The 19,170-nt window shown below is 41.2% G+C and overlaps 1 protein-coding gene across 2 annotated transcripts; it reads left to right on the top strand.

The window, feature by feature from the left end:
• Positions 1–2,175: 2,175 nt before the first annotated feature.
• Positions 2,176–18,885, top strand: hif1al (hypoxia inducible factor 1 subunit alpha, like). 2 transcript variants are annotated; one of them, XM_015047969.1, is made up of 15 exons: positions 2,178–2,289; positions 10,290–10,480; positions 11,400–11,554; positions 11,634–11,718; positions 11,929–12,044; positions 13,527–13,705; positions 13,780–13,886; positions 14,957–15,104; positions 15,191–15,423; positions 16,017–16,174; positions 16,247–16,342; positions 16,769–16,932; positions 17,603–17,714; positions 17,989–18,094; positions 18,797–18,885. In XM_015047969.1, exons 1-15 carry the CDS (start codon positions 2,255–2,257, stop codon positions 18,862–18,864), a joined length of 1,953 nt encoding a protein of 650 aa, XP_014903455.1. In that variant the 5' UTR covers positions 2,178–2,254; the 3' UTR covers positions 18,865–18,885. The 2 variants fall into 2 exon arrangements, with proteins under 2 accessions (XP_014903453.1, XP_014903455.1); XM_015047967.1 differs by having other exon boundaries at positions 2,176–2,289; positions 16,017–16,342.
• Positions 18,886–19,170: the final 285 nt, after the last annotated feature.

Raw genomic sequence — 19,170 nt, 5'->3', positions numbered from 1 at the left:
AAGACCACAGTGGTGCCTGTGGTCATCGGGGCCCTCGGGGCAGTCACCCCCAAACTGGAGCAGTGGCTCAAACAGATCCCAGGAACAACATCAGACATCTCAGTCCAGAAATGTGCAGTTCTAGGCACAGCCAAGATACTGGAGGAGAACCTCAAGCTCCCAGGCCTCTGGTAGAGAGAGAGAGAGAGAGAGAGAGAGAGAGAGAGACCCACCCACGGAGGGTGAGAAGGAGATTATTTTTTTTTTGTAATGTATTTCTTTTGGGAAATAGAAGCTTTAACAAGTAAAACAATATGCACCTGATTTCTGCAGAATTACCTAAAAAAAGTGACCTTAGTTGGCCAGTAGAGGGCGGAATTCCGTGTGAAGAAGCTCATTCTGCAGCTATCGTGGCCATTTCTAAAACTGTTTAACATAAAATACAACGTAATGAACAATAAAAATAAATAATTGGTCAAACAAAAATGTAGAATTAAAGACATTTACCTGAGAAAGCGACAAATACATGGTACATGATGCAGTTTGCAGAATGATTTTATGCATAAACATCTGGAAATTGTCTTATAGTTTTGAGGAATTTGCATCTATATGTACTAAAATTAGAAATAAAAAATTATGATAATTTGTTTTATTTTGTATGATTACCATAATTTCTGCCAAATATATTGTTTTATTATAAAAGAAATGTTTCCAGGTATCAATTTTGTAATTTTTTTGTCCATATTTGCCTCCAAAACTGCCCCCATGCACAGTGATTCATATAGCTTTGACCGTGTATGATTTCAATTTTCAGTTCTCTGCTGGTGGAAATGTGGTTATGTAATACTTCGTGTACTGAAACGAAATAGCTATAGGTTCCCTCAAGACCCCCGCCCCTCTTCAAAGCCTATGAAGAGACATAAACAGGACGTGAAGTGACGTATGGTGGGTGTGTGGCGACACGGCAGCGTCGAAAGAGTCAAGCTGGAAACGTAGCAACGGCGAAAACCGAAAGATAGAAAATAAAAGCCGTCTTCGCTTCGTTGACCTACTTTCATGGTGCGTTCTAGTCCCACCGGGCAAGGAAGAATTTCTAACCTCAAGGTCAAAAAAGACAATTTCAATATCCCTAAAATTCAAATCACCGATCCGAAAATGTGTATTTGGAGAAATACTTCCATAATCCAGACACAAAATTTCCGTAAAGGCTACAGCGATGGACTCCTTCATTGTAGTGTGGACTGTTTGCATCTCCTTCGAACTGCGATCCACTCAGCTTTTCAACACTAGTCAGTGAACATGTTGGGGGTTTGAATTAACAAAACGCAAATAAATACAATGTTTTGCTAACAACAGTTAGCCTGGACGCTGCCCAGAACAGTAACACTGAGTGTGACGTCATTTTGAAAGTCTAAATTCCCAGCTATTACAAACGCACCACAAAGCAGAACGTTCGCCATTAACTTTGAAAAGCTGACTTATTTTAATAATTTAAATTTAAAAAGTGTAACCCGTGCAATATATGGGTACAGTACATATAGTGATTTATCAGTTATTTAAAAATACTCTATTATTGTTTTATTAATTCCAGAGTTGCGTCATGGCAGCATATGGAGTTGTTCTGTTAATTATTATTTGTTGTTTTATATACTGTTGTTCATAATTCTTTGGTTGAATTGTTTCATAATTGGACAATTATTCTCAGAAAAAAATTATTGGGATGGCAGGAAATTTTTGGGAGGCACAGATCAATATATCGATTTAAAACTATTTAAAGTCTTTTAATTTATTTGTGCCAAAACCTTTGAGTGAAAGTTAATATTGTCATTTTCAACAAACAAAGGTTGTTGAAAATGGTTTGTATTAAAACTCAAATACTTAAGCACGTAGGCTTGCTATTTATCCCCACGTATTAAAAATAAATACAGTTGAAATATTTATTTAGACTGATTATAGAAAAATAGAAAAATGATGAAAAAAAATTCCCTAAATTCTGGTAAACGTAAGAGATTTAAAAAATAATAATAATAATAAAACAAGAACTGAGCAAGTTGTAATGTATTTACTCCACTGATTTATTTATACTAGCCCACATCGCTTTTCGTCCCTGAGTTTGTATGAGGCTTTTATTCTGAAAGGGTGAGCGGAAGTGGCCTGTGCTAGCCGTTGATGTCTTTATCCCCGCGCAGTGATATCTGTTAATTCGTCTCTTTTCTGAGCTGCAGTGAGCGTCGTAAGGAAACAGTGAGACTTTGCTTTGGAGTTCTGATGAAACATGGAGAAGGAAGACGGGGTCGTGGCGGTTAAACGGTGAGATCCATTTATTTATTACTATATTTTAATTAAAATTGGGTTTACATGATTCAGATGTGGGAGAATTTGCTCGAAATTTCCCGAAACGAGTTCGGCTGCAAGAACAAACGGCTGCAACTATCTGGTGTTCTGATTAAATGAGCTAAATCCGCTGCTACATGTTAAGCTAATTTCTCCGTTTTGCTGGCTAAAATGTGTCGCTTTTGGTGAAAATGTGTCGTATGTGTCGTGTGGGTGGGCTCTGGAGGCTCCCTGCTTCTGCTTTCTGCGCCATTGTTTACGCCACGGTCACAGATGGAGGCTTTCTGCGTGGATTCAGCCTCACTTTTAATTTCACGTTGTTGCATTGATCAGAAATGTCTGCTGAGAGTTTGTGTTTATTTGCTGCTTGCTTTTACAGTAATTCCTTTAAAAATGACCTGCAGTAGAAGGTCAGATTCTGGTGACATTCAGGGTAAAAGTGTTTTATTTTTGTTTGTGCAAAAGTCTAAATGATTGCTATAAATCTAATCTGAATTAAGTGGATTAAAAATAACCCTTTGAATAATCTCTGTTCTTATTCCATTGTTTGATAAATATAGCTCATTTATTTTAACTCCAGGTTTGTGTTGGTGTCCCTCTCCCTGCTGCAGGACAGTAATAAAGCTCCTGCTGTAATCCTCCATTACTTGGTAAATATAGTTCACCCACATGACCACAATCCAGATTATGTTCTCAGTCAGTTTCGGACTCCAGAGGACATAAACACACACTGCCAATTTAAACAGATAATGACCACAGTTTGTCCTCTGATCTAGGACAGTTTGTTCTCTTAAACTCCGCCCTCTTGCCAAATTGTTTTCTCTTCTTGTGAATTTTTGTCAGCTCTTGACTGCAGAGGTCTTAGTTACTGAAGTCTAGCTTTCTTCCTGTTGTTCACACATTTTTAAACACTTTTAGTCACTTTCAGTTTGACAGGTGTGGAGCAGAGCTGTTTCTTCTGATTGTTTTGAATTCAGAAGTCAGCCGAGTTGTTCATTTAGAGCCTGTTGCTGAACTTTTATTGTGCAATGTTGAACTCACCTGGCCTCAGGTGGATCCTGCTAATTGCTGTGATCATGTGATCAGTATCTATTCTAACTACTCCAAGTAATCCAAGCCTGTAAATATGTTTACAAAAGTGTAAATGAACAGTTTTATTCTGCAGCTATCAAAGCTTTGGGCAATGTGGCGGCCATTTTAGATATTAAGAAAAAGATTATTCATGTATCAGAGTTCAAGTTGATTTTTCTTACTTTAAACTATAAAAATCTGACTCCATATTGCCTTGTTTCTGCTGAGTGGCACAGGTCGGTGTGGTACGCTACAACCGACCCGTTCCACACCATTCCTGGACCCGCTTCAGTTCTGGGCCCATAACGGTTCGGTTTGACTAGGATGGCGCTGCTGGCAGCCACAGAAAAACGGCACTGGTTGAAACAAATACAAGACGTAATAGTTTGTTGTTGCATTAGCTTGATGTCCTGTTAGGAGTTTGGGCTTAACGCTGCCTGTCCAGTGAAAGTCCATCTAGCAGTGAAAACACTTTCCTGAATACCCTGAAACAAATGTTTGCTTGAGGCTCCGCATACTGGGGCGTACTGTGCAGACTCCAGGAACACTGTCAGCTGAGATTTTACAGTCAGGTCTACTGAGCCGTCATGATAAATTTGGTCATTTCCCAACATCCAAATGGATTCTAGCGAGTTCGATGAGCTAGTCGGGCGCCGCTTGATCCCCACAGTCAGCGCGGGACAGAGCGGCAGTCCTCATTGGTTCATCAACTCAACGTCATCAGCTTGGTGTTTCATTCAACACAGTTCGATGTGAATGCTGTTCCACAGCTTGGCTGTCTGTTTCAAAACCTTAATGGTGGATGACCTCAGGGTAGCAGTTGTTTCCTGAATGGTGAAAATCCTGGCATACTTCACCCAGTTGCTTGGAAATGATTTGGATGATAGTTGATTGTCATAATAACACATTTTACTGGACGAGAAATTAAATATGAAGTCTTTCTAAACAAAACTGTCCTTCACAAAAAGGACTTTAGTCATCCAGTAGGAAGAGGGAAAAGAGGAAAAATGATAAATCATGCAAATGGAAATTATCGTGTGATTAATGGATTTATTGTGACAGACCAAACCGAAGGTCCTCATCAGATGATTTACACCCTGATTCTGTCCTAAAATTACTGAATGGGGGGTTAGGTGAGGCAGCCAGAGAGCCGAGTTGGCAGGTAGGTGTGAAGTGGGAGGAAAAGTTCCTTCATGACCAGCAGAGCTGCCGTCTTCCACTGCCACCATCCCATATAGTGATGGGTCACGGTTTTCACTTCAGCTGCATCTTGTTAAAACGGCTGAACTGTAGCAAAATGACAAGGCAGAGAAAATGAATAATGGATTCATGGGATAGAAATGTTACTATTTTAAAGGGACTAAATGAAATCTGAAATGATTCATTGATTATCATCAACTGATTAAAGCAATGAATCATTAGCTGGAGTATTTAGATAAATTTAATCTCCCGCCCATTCCTTTGAACGTGTAAAACAATGGTTTTGACATTATGCTTCATGCTGTATTTTTGTATATAATCAAAATGATAAAAATGGTCCAGGGCTCCCTCCAGTTCAACTCCGTTCCCAGAGTTTTATTATCTCGGCTCTGTTGTTGTTCTCATGTTTCTTTACTTCAGTCTCCGCCGCCTGACAGGGCTTTCAGTAAAAGTTTGCTGAGGAATGTTATCGCTGAAAGGCCTCAGCTCCTCAGAAGTACAGATGTTTGTTTTCAGACTGAACTTGTGAAACGTCCCTGCAGCAGATCAGGCCTTTCAGGAACGCCTGTGTCGGAGAGGAACCCGTTTAAAGCTTCGCTTCACAGGGATTCAACTGCAGAGAAGCTGCAATTAACCATTATTTTAGCAATCAATTAATCTATCGATTTATTTTGATGATTAATCAAATAATCAGATAAAAAGCTGGCACATTTTGTGGATTTTTCATGAAAAGCCTTTTTATACAGTATTTTAAATGCATTTAAATGCATTTTCCTTTTTAAAATAAGACGATAAACATTTTCTTGCCTAAAATGCAACAATAGCATTTGATCAAAGGATCCATCTGCAGCTAAAATACTTTTAACATAAACATGAAAAGCTAAACCCTTTCTGCACATAGTATGGATGCTGATCTGTTTATTTTATTTACAAAATTTGAACCAAATGAAGCTAAAATTACCACTTGAGTAATTCTGGGTAGAAAGTATTTACAAACAAAAAATGTTTTTTATCTTAACTGGAAAAAGTACCTAGTTTTTGTACAGTTGTTGCTCAGTTATTTTTGATTAAACAGTTACTGAATTGGTAAAAATATTATTTGAATAATCGATTAATCATGATTAATCGTTTCGGCCCTAAACGGCAGCTTTACGTCTACTCCTTCAGCTTCTCTCTTCTGCCTCCACTGATTCAAATTATTTTGTGTAAATCGGCCTTAAAACAGGTGTCCAGTGGAATATTTCAGAATATTTTTTTGCCATTTTTGACCCCTTGTCTCATGTGGCGACCCCTGAAAGCAGAAACATTCCTCCTGTGGCTTCCTCCGTTACAGTAATCTGCAGCGCCGGTGTGTGGAGTTTCTCATTCCTCCGGAGTCGCAGTGAAGTTTCAGGACAGCTGTGGGAGTGGGCATGACTTGGCATGCTCAGCCGCCTACACACGGCGGCGGCTTTTGGACCTTAATCTGGATCTGGTTGCTGATGCAACGTGATCAAACTGAAATGTGTCGTGTCTGTTTACGCGGCGTGTTTTTGTTCTGTACACTGCACTTCCTGTTCTCAGTACACTGAGTTCTTGACTTTGAGGACGTCACAGTTGGCTCAGACAAACCAGCCAGCCAGGAAGAGATCACTGTGTTTTATTAGCTGTAAGCCAGTTAAACTGTAAACAAGGACAACAGGAACAACAACCCAAATGATCTTAAAGGTGTTGCAATCATCATTCAGATCTGAGGTTTTGTTTTTCTTCCTTTCACTTGCTCAAGTTTAACTCTGAACAGAAGCTGGAAGTTTACATCGGCGTCGGTCCAGAGTGAAATTCCAGCCTCTGGTTGCATCACGACGCCTGCAGCAGCTTGGCGTTATGCAGCAGCTGCACAGTTTTAACAGTTTTACATTTCGGAGCAACCTGAAGTAATGAAGAAACACATTTCACTGCAAGCTGCCACCAGCTTTACTTGGCAACAAGCTGAAGATTTCCCGTTTGAAATCGTTCCAACTGCGTCACATCGACAGCTTCTGTAATAAATTCTGCAGCTTCTAACAGGTTTTCCTCCAGGTTTTACATCTGTCCTGCTGAGGACAAGCACTCCCTCAGCATTATGCTCCCACCACCATGCTTCGCTATGGTGATGTGCAATCTCATTTTTCTGGACACGTCGTTTTGCTCCATATCAATAAGTAATCTTTTTTTTTTTTTTTTTGCATTTGACCTCAGTAGCTCTTCAGGGCTGCAGCTAACAATTATTTTGGTAATTTATCGTTCTGACGATTAATCGATTTATTCTGACAATTAATTTATTTTGACGATTAATCAGATAAAAAAACCCTGACATTCTGCTGATTTCTTTTTAATTAACCACTTAGAAATGCATAAAACAATGCTAACAAACAAATCATTTAATTCTTTTTTTAAAATAAGAAAATAAACTATTTATGGCCTAAGTCGCAGCATCAGCATTCTTTTAGTGAACGTTTGATCATTTGTAGCAAAGGATTCACCTGCAGCTAAAAAAATCCAACATGAAAAGCTCAGCAGTTTCTGCTTGACTTAATATCAATACAGGACTGATCTGGTGATGATTGATATTTTATTAAAAAATGAATAATTGGATAGCAAAAGATAATGTTTTTTTTTTCCAGAAATCCAGTGAATCTAAATCTGTTGGGCAGAACAGATTTACAATATTATTTCGTGTGTGTGTGTGTGTGTGTGTGTGTGTGTGTGTGTGTAATTTTAGTCCAATTAATCGATTGCCTTAATAATCGATTAATCAATAACTAAAATAATCACAGATTGCAGCCCTAATATCAACTGATATGAAATTCTTCCATAGTGGTGTATTTTCCAGCCCCAGGCAGGATTGTGGGTGAAGCAGAGAAGCTTCTCTGGAGAAATGTATATAATTCTAATAAATATTGGTGATCAGTGTCGGCCATATTGTTAATGGACGTCTATTGTTTAAAGTCTTTGTATTATCGGTGCAACCTTTCGCTCTTGGCCCCACCTTTTCAGGGGGACGTCTAGTTGGTTTCCGTGTTGGGATGACTGAGCAGCTCTCTGGGAGACGTCTGAAGCCCCGGATGATGTTGTACATTTATCTTTTGTCCTTTGAGCAACCTGTTCCCCTCCTGGCCAGTGGGGGCGCTGCACCAGGAACCACTGAAGGAAACGACACAAAAACCTCTGAAGAAACGGAGCGCAACTTCCTTCTTCACCAGATGGAAACAAAAATAGAGCGTCGTCAGATTTTAGTGGTTGGTAGATTTCTGTTTTGTCTTTGGCTAGAGAGCACTAACCATTTCTGCTGCTAGCACTTGGCTGATGCATTTGGTTTGGTTGTATTTACCCAGAATGCCCTGCGCTGTCGTCCACGTCCTGGTTTTGGATCGGTCTCCGGTCCGCTTAGCGTTTAAATATGCATTCAAACCGAATCAGAGTTCACTTTTTGGTTCGATTAGCATTCACACGTCCCCAAATGAATCGGACTTTCTAGTGAAATGGACTGGAGTTGGATTAAAGTGGACTGAACAGAACTGTGTACTACCTGACCCCAGCATCAGAAGAAGAAGAAATGGCTGTAAACAGATTTAAAAGCGATGAGTCAGCGTGACGTGTTTGGGTGTGTTGTTCTGTTTGGCCTGCAGTCATTTTGGACTCAGCGCCTCTCTGCTCTGATCCTGCCGGTTTCAGGTGGATCGGTGTCTGCAGCGTTCCTCCAGCCTCCTCCCAGGTTGTATCTCACTGTAATCTGCTGCAGGTATTTGACACTTGACCCCTTGCTGAAGCTCATACACACGGTTGAATCATGCCGTAAACATGAGGGTCTGTAGGGTTTCTGAGTTCAGCGCCTACCGGAGGGGGTGAAGAGGCCCTCTGCCGCTCCCTTCTCCCCCTGCAGGAACTTTCACAACAACCCACGGCGTGGTTCACGTGAGCAGAGGCGGCGCGCCACGTGTCGGCTGCGTGGCGCTGAGGCGTGGCCGGAAGCTGCTCTGTTTACATCAGGAGACGGAGCCGCAGGAAGCTGCTGGGAACTGGGCAGTTCTGGCAGAAAACCAAGTCTGGAATCATTCATCGCGATTAATCGATTATTCAGATAATCAGCTAATTTATTGATTAATTGTTAACCAGAGAAGATAAAGGAAAATTTGCTGAAAGAACAAATCCAGAGCAGAAATTAACCCAGAACTGCTAAAAAAAACTATATACGTTTTGCATTTAAGATAAAAAAAGACATTTTTGTCTGTAAATATGCTTTACTCATAACTTCTCAGGTGGCAATTTTAGCTTCACTTTGTTCAAATTCCTTTAAAAATCTCCTGTTAAGCTCTTTTAGCTGCCCAATTATTAATCTGTTAATCTAAAAATAATCGGATCACATGGTGACGTTGGGCACAAATGACAAACGTTCACTAAAGGAATGCTGCTGCTGCGTTTTAGGCAATAAAATGTTTTTCACAGTAAAAGAATTTCTTGAAAAATTAGTTTACTTGCATCCTTTAATGTATTTTTTATGTTAAAGTAAAAAAGGCTGCAGTTGAACAAAAATCTGCTGGATTTGCTGATTTTTAATACGATGAATTCATTAATCGTCAGAATAATCAATTAATTGATTAGTGAAATGGTCGTTAGCTGGAATCCCCCAGAACAAAAGGAAGCGATTTGGATTCCTACAGGCGTCAGGAAGGATGGATAAGCATCTCAGAGGAACAAAAACAGGAGAAACGTTTCCTCCAGCACGGAGCTAACTGAGGCACCATGTTTGGGTCTGGTGTGTGTCTGGGTGTGTTCTCTGGTCCGGTCCGGTCCAAACCGAGGACTCAGGTGCTGCAGGGTTCACTAGGTTTCCTGCAGAAGGAGGAGGAGGAGAAGGAGGAAGGGGCCGGTCCAGGCTGCGCTCCATGTCACAAGTTACAGATCCTGCTGGTATTTTTCCACTTGAGATTGTTTTGCTTGCCTTGTGAAGTGGGTGTGGGACGTCCATGTTTGGGCGGACTGGCTGCGTCTCTGATTTTACTCCGATTAGCTCAAGCTGCAGCAAGTTTAACATGTTACTTCAGTCAGGATCCAAGTAACTGCAGCTTTTTAATGTTTTTAACAGCAGGTGACACAAGTCAGTCGATCTGGACGGATTTTACAACCGGAGAAACAGAAATCATTCAGATTAGAGAAGCACCGATCTGGTTTCAGGTCATCTGCCGAGTTGGACTCTTTCTGATTTTTCCTTTCTAAAACCTATAAATGCATGCAACCACATTGTTGATTTAATTCAGTCTAAACTGTATTTCAGCAACTGTTTGGTGCTTCTAAGTATAGCAAGAAAGTCGCTGAGTTGGCAGCCGTGGGTAGATTATTGACAAGTGCATGACCTGATGGCCGGTCTATCAGTGAAACCTCTAACTGCAGAGGACAGCGGCTGATTTTTAGATATTTGCTGATGATGATAAGATCGGCTTCACTTTTAAGTATCGGCTGATCACAGATCTCCCAAAATTAAGAAAATCGGCCGGTCGGTCGATAAATCGGTGCACCCATGCTTGCATTGTGTCATCGACTTCACTGCAATCTCTCAAATCGAGCATGCATGTGCCGACAGTGGAGAGTAAAAGCTCCTGTTTAACAGGAAGAAACCTGTAGCAGAACCAGAACTGGGCTTGGTACCATCGACAATCTGCTTCATGCTCCTCCTGTTCGTCCTGCAGGAGCAGCTCGGAGCAGAGGAAGCTCCGCTCTCGCGATGCGGCCCGCTGCCGGCGCAGCCAGGAGACCGAGGTGTTCTACGAACTGGCCCGGACCCTGCCGCTGCCACGCCGAGTCTGCACCCACCTGGACAAGGCCGGCATCATGAGGGTGACGCTCAGCTTCCTGCGGATGCAGCAGCTCCTGCGACCCGGTGAGACGGAAATCCTCTGCTTTCGCTGCAGCAGAGTCTCTGGATAGATGGAGATAAAAAACTAAAACTTTGTGTTATACTTACATTTTTTAATGATGTTGGTGGTAATTTTACCCAGATTAAAAATGAAACGCCTCCATCTGCATCTCTGGGTAAAACTTGCCTCATTCTTGAGTTGCAGATGGGGGCCACACAAACTCAATCCAAGAGCCTCAAATGGCCCCCGAGCCACACGTCCTTAAAATGCCTTAAATTCAGTTTTTAAAAGTAAATTAGCCTTAAATATGCGAATTATTGGTCTAACATTTTGTCATTCATATGTTGTCTTTTTTTGTGCCGGACTTTTTGTCAGACAAAAGTTTGAGTTGCATTCAGACATTTTCATTAGGTTTTGTGACTCCAGGCTAACGCTAACTAGCTGCTAATGTGCCGTTTCTAGCTAGCTAGCTTTTTTCTGTGTCCATCATGGATAAGTGCAAATATGTCACAACATTCATTCAGGATCCTCTATTTCTATAGTTTCTTCTGTCTTAAATTTAGAAATTTAAGACAGAAGTAATTTAATTTAGTAGTAACTAGTTACATTTATTTCAGTAACTTTTTTGAAAAAAAAAAAAATTACTTTTAGGACTATTTTTACTACACCGTACTTTAAACACCAAACTTTCCACTTAACTTTATATTTTGGTCTGTCTAAATTTTATTTTTTTAAATATAAAATGAATGATAATTTGATTAGTTACCTGTTACCTGAGTAAACTTTATACCAAATACTTTTTCACTCTTGAGTAATTTCTTGGGTGAATATTTGAATATGAGCCACTTCTAGCTGAGTGTAATCTACCCAGCTGTGGTTGGCATTAAAAGCTTTACTTTCTGAAACCTGCAGAACCTCTGATGTTTGTTTTGATCCCCACAGAAGAGAGTGTGAAGAAGGAGGAAGAGGAGGAGGAAGAGGATCCGATGGACGCCTTCTTTCCCCAGGCGTTGGCGGGCTTCGTCATGGTGATGACCGAGGAGGGGGACATGGTGTTCCTGACGGAGAACGTCAACAAGCACATCGGCATCACGCAGGTTCTGCCCCGTTCCTCCTCCGGTTCCGATCCCGGCCGGGTCCGTCCTCCGTCTGACCGGCTTGTTTTCTGTCTCACAGCTGGAGCTGATCGGCCAGAGCGTCTACGACTTCATTCATCCCTGCGACCAGGAGGAGCTGCGAGACCTCCTGACTCCGCGTCCAGGTCAGAACCGCAGAACGGCGATTTTATGCATCAGAGCGAACAAATATGAATAGTTTATGTAACAACTAAAATAAATCATGAATGAAAAGGAGCAGAAATGTGTATAAACTTATATCTGCCACAAGAAGAAATTTTTGAAATGCACATAAAAAGCAGAACAAACAGGAGCTCATCCAGCGCCACGTTTTTATTTTGGTCCTGCGTCTTCAGGTCTGAGTAAGAAGCTGATGGCGGAGCAACCGAGCGAGAGGAACTTCTTCCTGCGAATGAAGAGCACCCTGACCAGCAGGGGGCGCACCGTCAACATCAAATCTGCCACCTGGAAGGTAGAGAGAGAAATTATTTACTTCTATTCTAAAGTAATTAATTTAACACTTGGTTACAAAAAACAATTCACAACCTGAAGTCTATTCTTTTTGCATATTCCATCTTATAACATTTAATCAAATAAAACCGCCTCTTTTTAAAACTCTTTGCTTTTTAAACTCATGAACTCCAACAGTTTCTGACTTGATGGACTTTGTTGAATATTTAATCCTTTTCTCTGCGTAAATCAAGTTTTTCTCACTATTCCACCATAAACTTATTTTTGTTTTTACTCGCCTTCATTCAAATAGATGATAAAATAATTTAAATAAATCTTTCCTGTGCAACGAATTAATAAAATATACATCTTTTAAAAGTTAAAGTGCAGGGAGGAGTAATAATGATTTAAAATAAAAACAAAAATCTGCAGCAGGATCCCTGTTACCATGACAACGCACGCTTATCTGGGATTGTTGTGAGATGCTCAGAAACAAAATCACGATTTCGTAACTCAGTCGTATTATTACTTTTATTTGCGGTTACTTGAAGAAAAAGAAAGTAATCGGATTACAGGAAGGCGGTCCCTCTGATGCGGTCGTGATGCGTCCCAGCGGAGGGCGAAGCCGTTTTTGTCCCTCGTGTGAGTCCAGGATGAAAGCGATACGAGGCGCTGAGTGTTTCCGTGGAGACGAGCCAAGGTCGCGTCAACGCCTCCGCCAGCAATCCCAGGAACTCGGAGCGCGCCCGGCTCGGCTCTGCAGAGCACCGGACCTGTCACTTACAGTCCAGACGCGCTCCGGCAGATGGTACTGCTCTGACCCACCGGGCTGCAGGAGAACTTTGACATTTAGTGTGATATGAAAACAAAATGTCATTAAATGTTTCTTTGTCTAAATTAGGAAACTTTTTCCATGTAAAACCCCAGAAAACTTTGCTTTAACGGATACAGTTATTAATATTTGATCGCTGCATCTCTAGTGAAGATTTAATTTGTGGAAAATCAGGATTTTTTTTTTTTTTTACCCAATCTCTCCTCTGGTTTCTGTGGTGATGTCAGGGCGGCCATCTTGTTTGACAGCTTCTGTTTATTTTTGAATTCAGGTCAACTTCATAATAATAATGCCAGGCTAGTTCTTTTTCTTCTTTTTTTTACTGATGAGGTCGAAATCGTAGGAGAATAAAGTATTAACATTAGCAGAATATACCGACACAAAAAATAACAAAAGAAAATATCCAGGCTTTTTTTCTCATTTACAAAAACTTATTTTTAAGACTTTATTCTAACATGACTTGATTCTCATTATCAAACACTTCTGGCTCTAGTTCTCCATCGTTAAACTCACATAAAGGAGGATTAAAACAAAATCCACTTTTCTGTCATTTGTAATTTCTTATTAAAGAAAACAGGACAAAAATTGGATCTCTTATGAAAAAATGGTAGATTTTCTTTATTTTCATCCCTCCTTTCAGGATGGTAGCGACAGTTTTCTCCTCTCCCTCAGGTTCTCCACTGCACGGGCCACATCCGCCCGTTTGGCTCAGCGTCGCCCCCTGCTGCCAGAGTGATGACGCTGCTGTGCGAGCCGATCCCCCACCCGTCCAGCGTGGAGTTCCCTCTGGACAGCTGCACCTTCCTCACGCGCCACACCATGGACCTGCGCTTCACCCACTGCGAGGGCAGGTGGGTCGCCCGCCTCGCCCTCCGCCCACAGAGACACCGGACTCGGGTTTTACTCTGCGGGTTTTTGTCGTCAGGGTAACGGAGCTGGTGGGGTACAAACCGGAGGACCTGATTGGACGCTCGGCCTACGAGTTTTATCACGCGCTCGACTCGGATCGCATCAAGAAGAGCCTGCTAACACGTGAGTTTAATAATTTTTATTTTTTTTTTACTATTGTATAGCAATGCAAATATTAACACAAAAATATATAAACAGAAAAAAACATAAAATCAAATCCTGAGGATAGAAAGAAGTACAAACATTTAATCCTCTCCTTCAAGTCAAACATTATTAATCATATTATACATTAATTATATTAAGTTTATTTCTACTTCCAGGAAAAAAACTTTGCTTAGCTTTGCATAGCTTAGCTTAGCTTGTAACCATTAACAGGTAGAAATATCCACCGAACACATAAAAACCTGGATGTTGTGAATACATAGTTATGAAAAATGACTAGGAATATTTTTAAAAATGCACGAAAAAAATGTCGAGTTTTAAATAAAATGTAAAAGTATTAAAATTTCCATATTAATAAATGTACTAAATTAAAAGATTAAATATTTAATCATTTCATTTATGGTTTCAGTTTTGTGATGTTTTTATTTGTTTGTTTTTGGTGATTGTTTAAAATGTTTCAGTTCGAGTTAAATGTTCTTTACAAATTTAAAGTTGGCTGATATTAGAAAATGTATTATGTCCTTATCAATACATCACTATTAATGGCCTTAAATCAACAATATTATTGGTTATTGCAAAAGTTTCTGTCACAATAACAAATGTTTCTTCGTCCCAGAAGTTATTGCAGTGAACAATAATATTGTTGTTTTGAGGCCATTAATAGTGATGATGTAATAAAGCAAGAACACATTTTCAAAGATCAATAAACTTTAAATTATAAAGAACATTTAACTCTGGACCTGGAGGACATTTTAAATATCTAAAAAAAACAGAAACAACAAATGAAATGAATTATAAAGTATCTGAACAAAATGATGCTTCATAAAACGGCTAACTGTAAAACACCAGACTGAAAACTTTTGTCATCCAGTTTTTGGTAGAAAACAGGAGAAACGATAAATTATGAAATTATTGAGTTCATTTTGAGTTTTCGTGCTATTTATTGATTTATTGTTGAATATGACAGGATTGCGCCCGGCAGCGTTGAGCGTTTAATAACTGAATCAAAGTTCCTCTTCCTGTGGCTGCAGTTCTGTCCAAAGGCCAGGTGAACACTTCCCCCTACCGCTTCCTGGCCAACAGCGGCGGCTTCGTGTGGGCCGAGACTCAAGCCACCGTCCTCTACAACAACAAGACGTCGCAGCCCGAAGCCATCGTCTGCCTCAACTTCATCCTCAGGTGCTCCGACCGGCGGAGAGCGATCCTTTCCTTCCAGAGGAGGAGGAGTGATGAAGCTCTAACCCTCCTGTTGTGTCCTCCTGCAGCGCGGTGGAGCAGCCGGACGTGGTGTTCTCCGTCGAGCAGACCCGCTGCAGCCTCCTGCCTAAAACCGAGCCGTCCTCCCCGGAGCGCACCGCCGAGGACAGCGGCATCTCCGACACCTGCGACTCGGACGGCGAGGACGCCGGCAGCTCGGCGAAGCTCCTCCTGGGGCTGACGGAGAAACCGGAGGAGCTGCTGCAGCTGGCGGACGGCGGGGAGCCGCCGCTGACGGCAGGTGAGCCGGCCGTTCTGACCCGTTAGCCAGTCCGATCGGTTTCAGCTCATGATTATTCAGACGATTAATCAGTTATTCTATAAAAATGGCATATCCTGCAAATTTTCCAAGCAATTATTTAGGGCTGTAGCTAATGGTGATTTTAGTTATGGATTATTATGACGGTTAGTTGACAAAAAAAGGCAGATTTTTCACTTGACCACTTAAGATTCTTTTATATAATATTAAAAATATGAAACTGCAAATGAACAAATAATAAAAAAATTTCAATTAGAAAATAAATATTTTATTGCCTGAAATGCAATAACATTATTCCTTTAGTGAACGTTTGATCATTTGTAGCAAAGACACCACCAGCAGTTAAAACAAATACAAACATTTAAGTATTTATTTTGTATTTCTTGTACAGTTTTGGTTTGATTTCTGCTCTTTGTATTGTTTTCCCACCAAATGACCTGTTTTTGAGACGTATTCTACGGTTGGTGATTATTTCAAAAATCGGATTAATCGCGATTAATCGAATTAATCGTGATTAATTCGATTAATCGTTCCAGCCCTATTTCCAACCAGCAGCTGTTTTTTTTCCCCGTCAGGTGGGGTGGAGCTGTCGTTCGCCAGTCCTCCCAGTCCAGACACGGTTCCGGACCATCCTAAGGATCTGTGCAGCCCTCAGCTGCGGCAGCTGCTGTCGCCCATCTTCGACGGCCTGAATCCGTCCTCATCCCCGGCCGCCTCCTCTGAGCCGGACCTGGTAACCAAACCTCCTCTTTTAACCAGCGAATGTTCTGGTCCTGGTCTGACTGCTGGTCTCCGTCCGGCCCAGAGCCCCTGTGAGGACGAGGCGATGGACACCAGCGAGGTGGAGCGCTTCTTCACCGTCTGCCCGGAGGAAACGCAGCTCAAGGAACAAGCTGCCGAGGTGGGAAACGGGAAACTACGGCGCCGCGTTGGAGCCGCTTTAGACGGGAGGGAATTTCAGCCAAAACACTCAGAAATGTAGACAATGATGCTAGAAATTTTATTTTAAAAACTTGGAAATATCTGACCTCCAAAAATCTAAAATTGTAAAAAAGAAAAAAAAAGACATTTTAAGATTAATTTAAAAAATCTTCTTTAAAAAAAACTTGGAAAATTCTTGCATTTCAAAAGTGGATAATTTTCCACTTTTGAAGTTCAGAAATTTCTAGAAAAAAATGGGACATTTCTAAATTTGTAGTCGAAACAACCTCAAAAATTTAGAAATTAATCTTAGAAATGTTTTAAAAAGTTTTTAAAAATTCTGAGAATCAAAATCTGTTAAGTTTTCTGTTTTGAAACTGAGAAATTTCTAAATTTCTTGTTTCAGGACGTGGAGGGGAAGGAGCTGGAGATGTACGCGCCGTACATCTCCATGGACGACGACTTCCAGCTCACCTTCCTCAGCGACCTGCCGCAGGAAGCCGACAAACCCGCCTCGCTGCTGCTCCAGGGCGCCGATGGGAGTCCTGCCGTCACCGTCAGCAGGAAGAGGTGAGCCGCATCACTTCCTGTCGGGATGATCCTGGGTCGGGTCCCGAGAGAAGTTTATTCCCATTTTTATTCAAGTTGAACCAAATTGGTGTCAAACGTTTGTGCTGCTGTCACTTTAAAGATGTTAGTAATAGTTTCCTGAGGTCATGAAAGGTCAACTTGCCCCACCGCCCAGAACATAACAAAAAATAAAATTTGGTGTCAATCAACTCTGTTTTTAAGTGACATAATTTGAGATTTTCTGTTGTCAAAAACTTTATTTTATTGCACGTTTTAGACAAAATGTAGTTTGTCCTGAAGAGGGCGCCAGAGGAAGCATTTGGCTCCTAATGCTTCCAGTGAAGCAGGAGTTTCAACCATGATTAATGAGGATGGACACGTCACCATGCAAGCTTCCTCTTTTAAATTATGTTTGAAATGAGCATTTAATTATTGTTTGCATTTATACAACAGCAGAAACTATATATTTACAACCACATTGTTTGATTAAATGTTAATTTGTTATAAAAAAGAATTTTTTTCTTCTGATGAATATTAAATAATTTGGTCTTAATAAATAAAAAATAAACTGAGGTTTTAGCTTTTGAACATGTTTATTAACCTCCTGAACATTTTTTTTTTTTATCTGAATTTTGCTGCCTGGTTTCACCGACTCGTCTTTCTCGCTCAGGACTCACGACTTGGACAAAGAGCCGCCGCCTCTGCTGCTGATCCAGGACAAGAGACACAAACCGGACCCGACCTCCATAGAGGAGGAGCTGCTGCTCAGCCACAGGCTGCTGGTGAGGCCTGCAGGACGCTAGCTGGCGTTAGCATTTAACTCCGAACATTCGCTTTCAATCAGATCCACTTCAGGTTCAAACTGAAAACTTTCAGATTCTTTTCTAGTTGTTTTCAAATTTTAGTTGGTAGAAAGTTCTAGGTGCCTTTTAAAGCTATTGCTAATGCTAACATGGTAGCTAATGAAGGCTAATCTGAGCCTCATAGGTGCTTTAATTTAATCCTTGAAAACTTCTCTGATCTTTGTTTTATTTTTTTTTGTTTGTTTTTTTCCAGGGTTCGCTGGAAGATGGCGACCAGTCGGATCTGGTTCTGGACTCCGGACGCAGTCAGCTGCTCACAGACAGAGACCCGGTTCTGTCAGCACTGTGCGACACCGCAGGTAAAAACAAGCGCACCCACAGGAACCCCACACAGTACAGGCGCAGACTGATTTATTAACATGAAGAGAACAAATGATCAGTTCTTTGTTGTTTTAGTTCTTGTTCTTTACTATGGTAGTTCTTTTTCTAGTTCAACCAATTCATCCCATTAGTAGTTCTTCTATATGTAGTTCTTACTTTGTCTTGTTCTTTTTCTCAGTAGTTCTTTTTCTGGTTCAAGTTTTCCTCTCCATAGTGGAAAAAGAACTACTTCTTCTTTTAGAAGTTTTAGTGATTCAGTTTTAGTGATTCATTTCCTTAATAGTTATTTGTTTCTCCTAGTAGTTCTTCACACTGTTAACAGAAAAGGTTTTTTCTTCTCTTCAGGTAATAAAAATTTTCATTTGAAAACAAACTGAATCTGAAACAGGCTCAATATTATAGGCACATTTAAAATTTTAAATAAAACTTTCACCAGCAAAGCATTCTGGGACTTGTAGTCTTGGTGGTGCCTGTGCCGTTTACCAGCAGGCCAAATTCGGCCCACGAACCCTAGTTTGAAGATCATGTTGTTTTGTTTCCTCAGATTTAAACGTTCATTGATGCTCTTATCAGTTTAAATTACAACTGGGGATTTTTAATCCCTTTTCTTCTGCAGTAAAACATTTTAAAGTTTTTTTTCCCCTCATATTTAAAGCAGAATTGTCTCCGTCTCTCTGCAGCTCTGATGAGGGACATCTTCGTCCCTCGGCCGGCTGATCTGTCGCCGCCGCTCTCGCCCATGACCTGAAGCAGCTCCGGGGTCGGCGCGACCTCCGCCGCCGTCAGGGCGAGCGACAGAGAGAGAGAGGGAGAGGGGTTGGCGCCGAGTCCGCCTGCAGCAGCAACACAGCAACTTAAGCGCACACATCTAAACAAAACCACAAACCTTTACGCACAAGATGGTCGCCTCGCACGCGCCCCGCCGCCCGCTGAGGGCCGAGCGGCACAACCGACCGGGACGCTTTCCTCCGCTGTGAACCGAGACGGCGCCGGTTTCCTAGGAAACGGCAGGCGGTGCCGGCTTTCTCCATCTGGAGCGTTCGGAAAAACATTT

The sequence above is a fragment of the Poecilia latipinna genome, unplaced genomic scaffold, assembly GCF_001443285.1.
Source record: "Poecilia latipinna isolate Pla-1442-1.1 unplaced genomic scaffold, P_latipinna-1.0 Scaffold852, whole genome shotgun sequence".
Lineage (NCBI taxonomy): Eukaryota > Metazoa > Chordata > Actinopteri > Cyprinodontiformes > Poeciliidae > Poecilia > Poecilia latipinna.
This window is presented reverse-complemented; position numbering and strand designations above follow the sequence as displayed.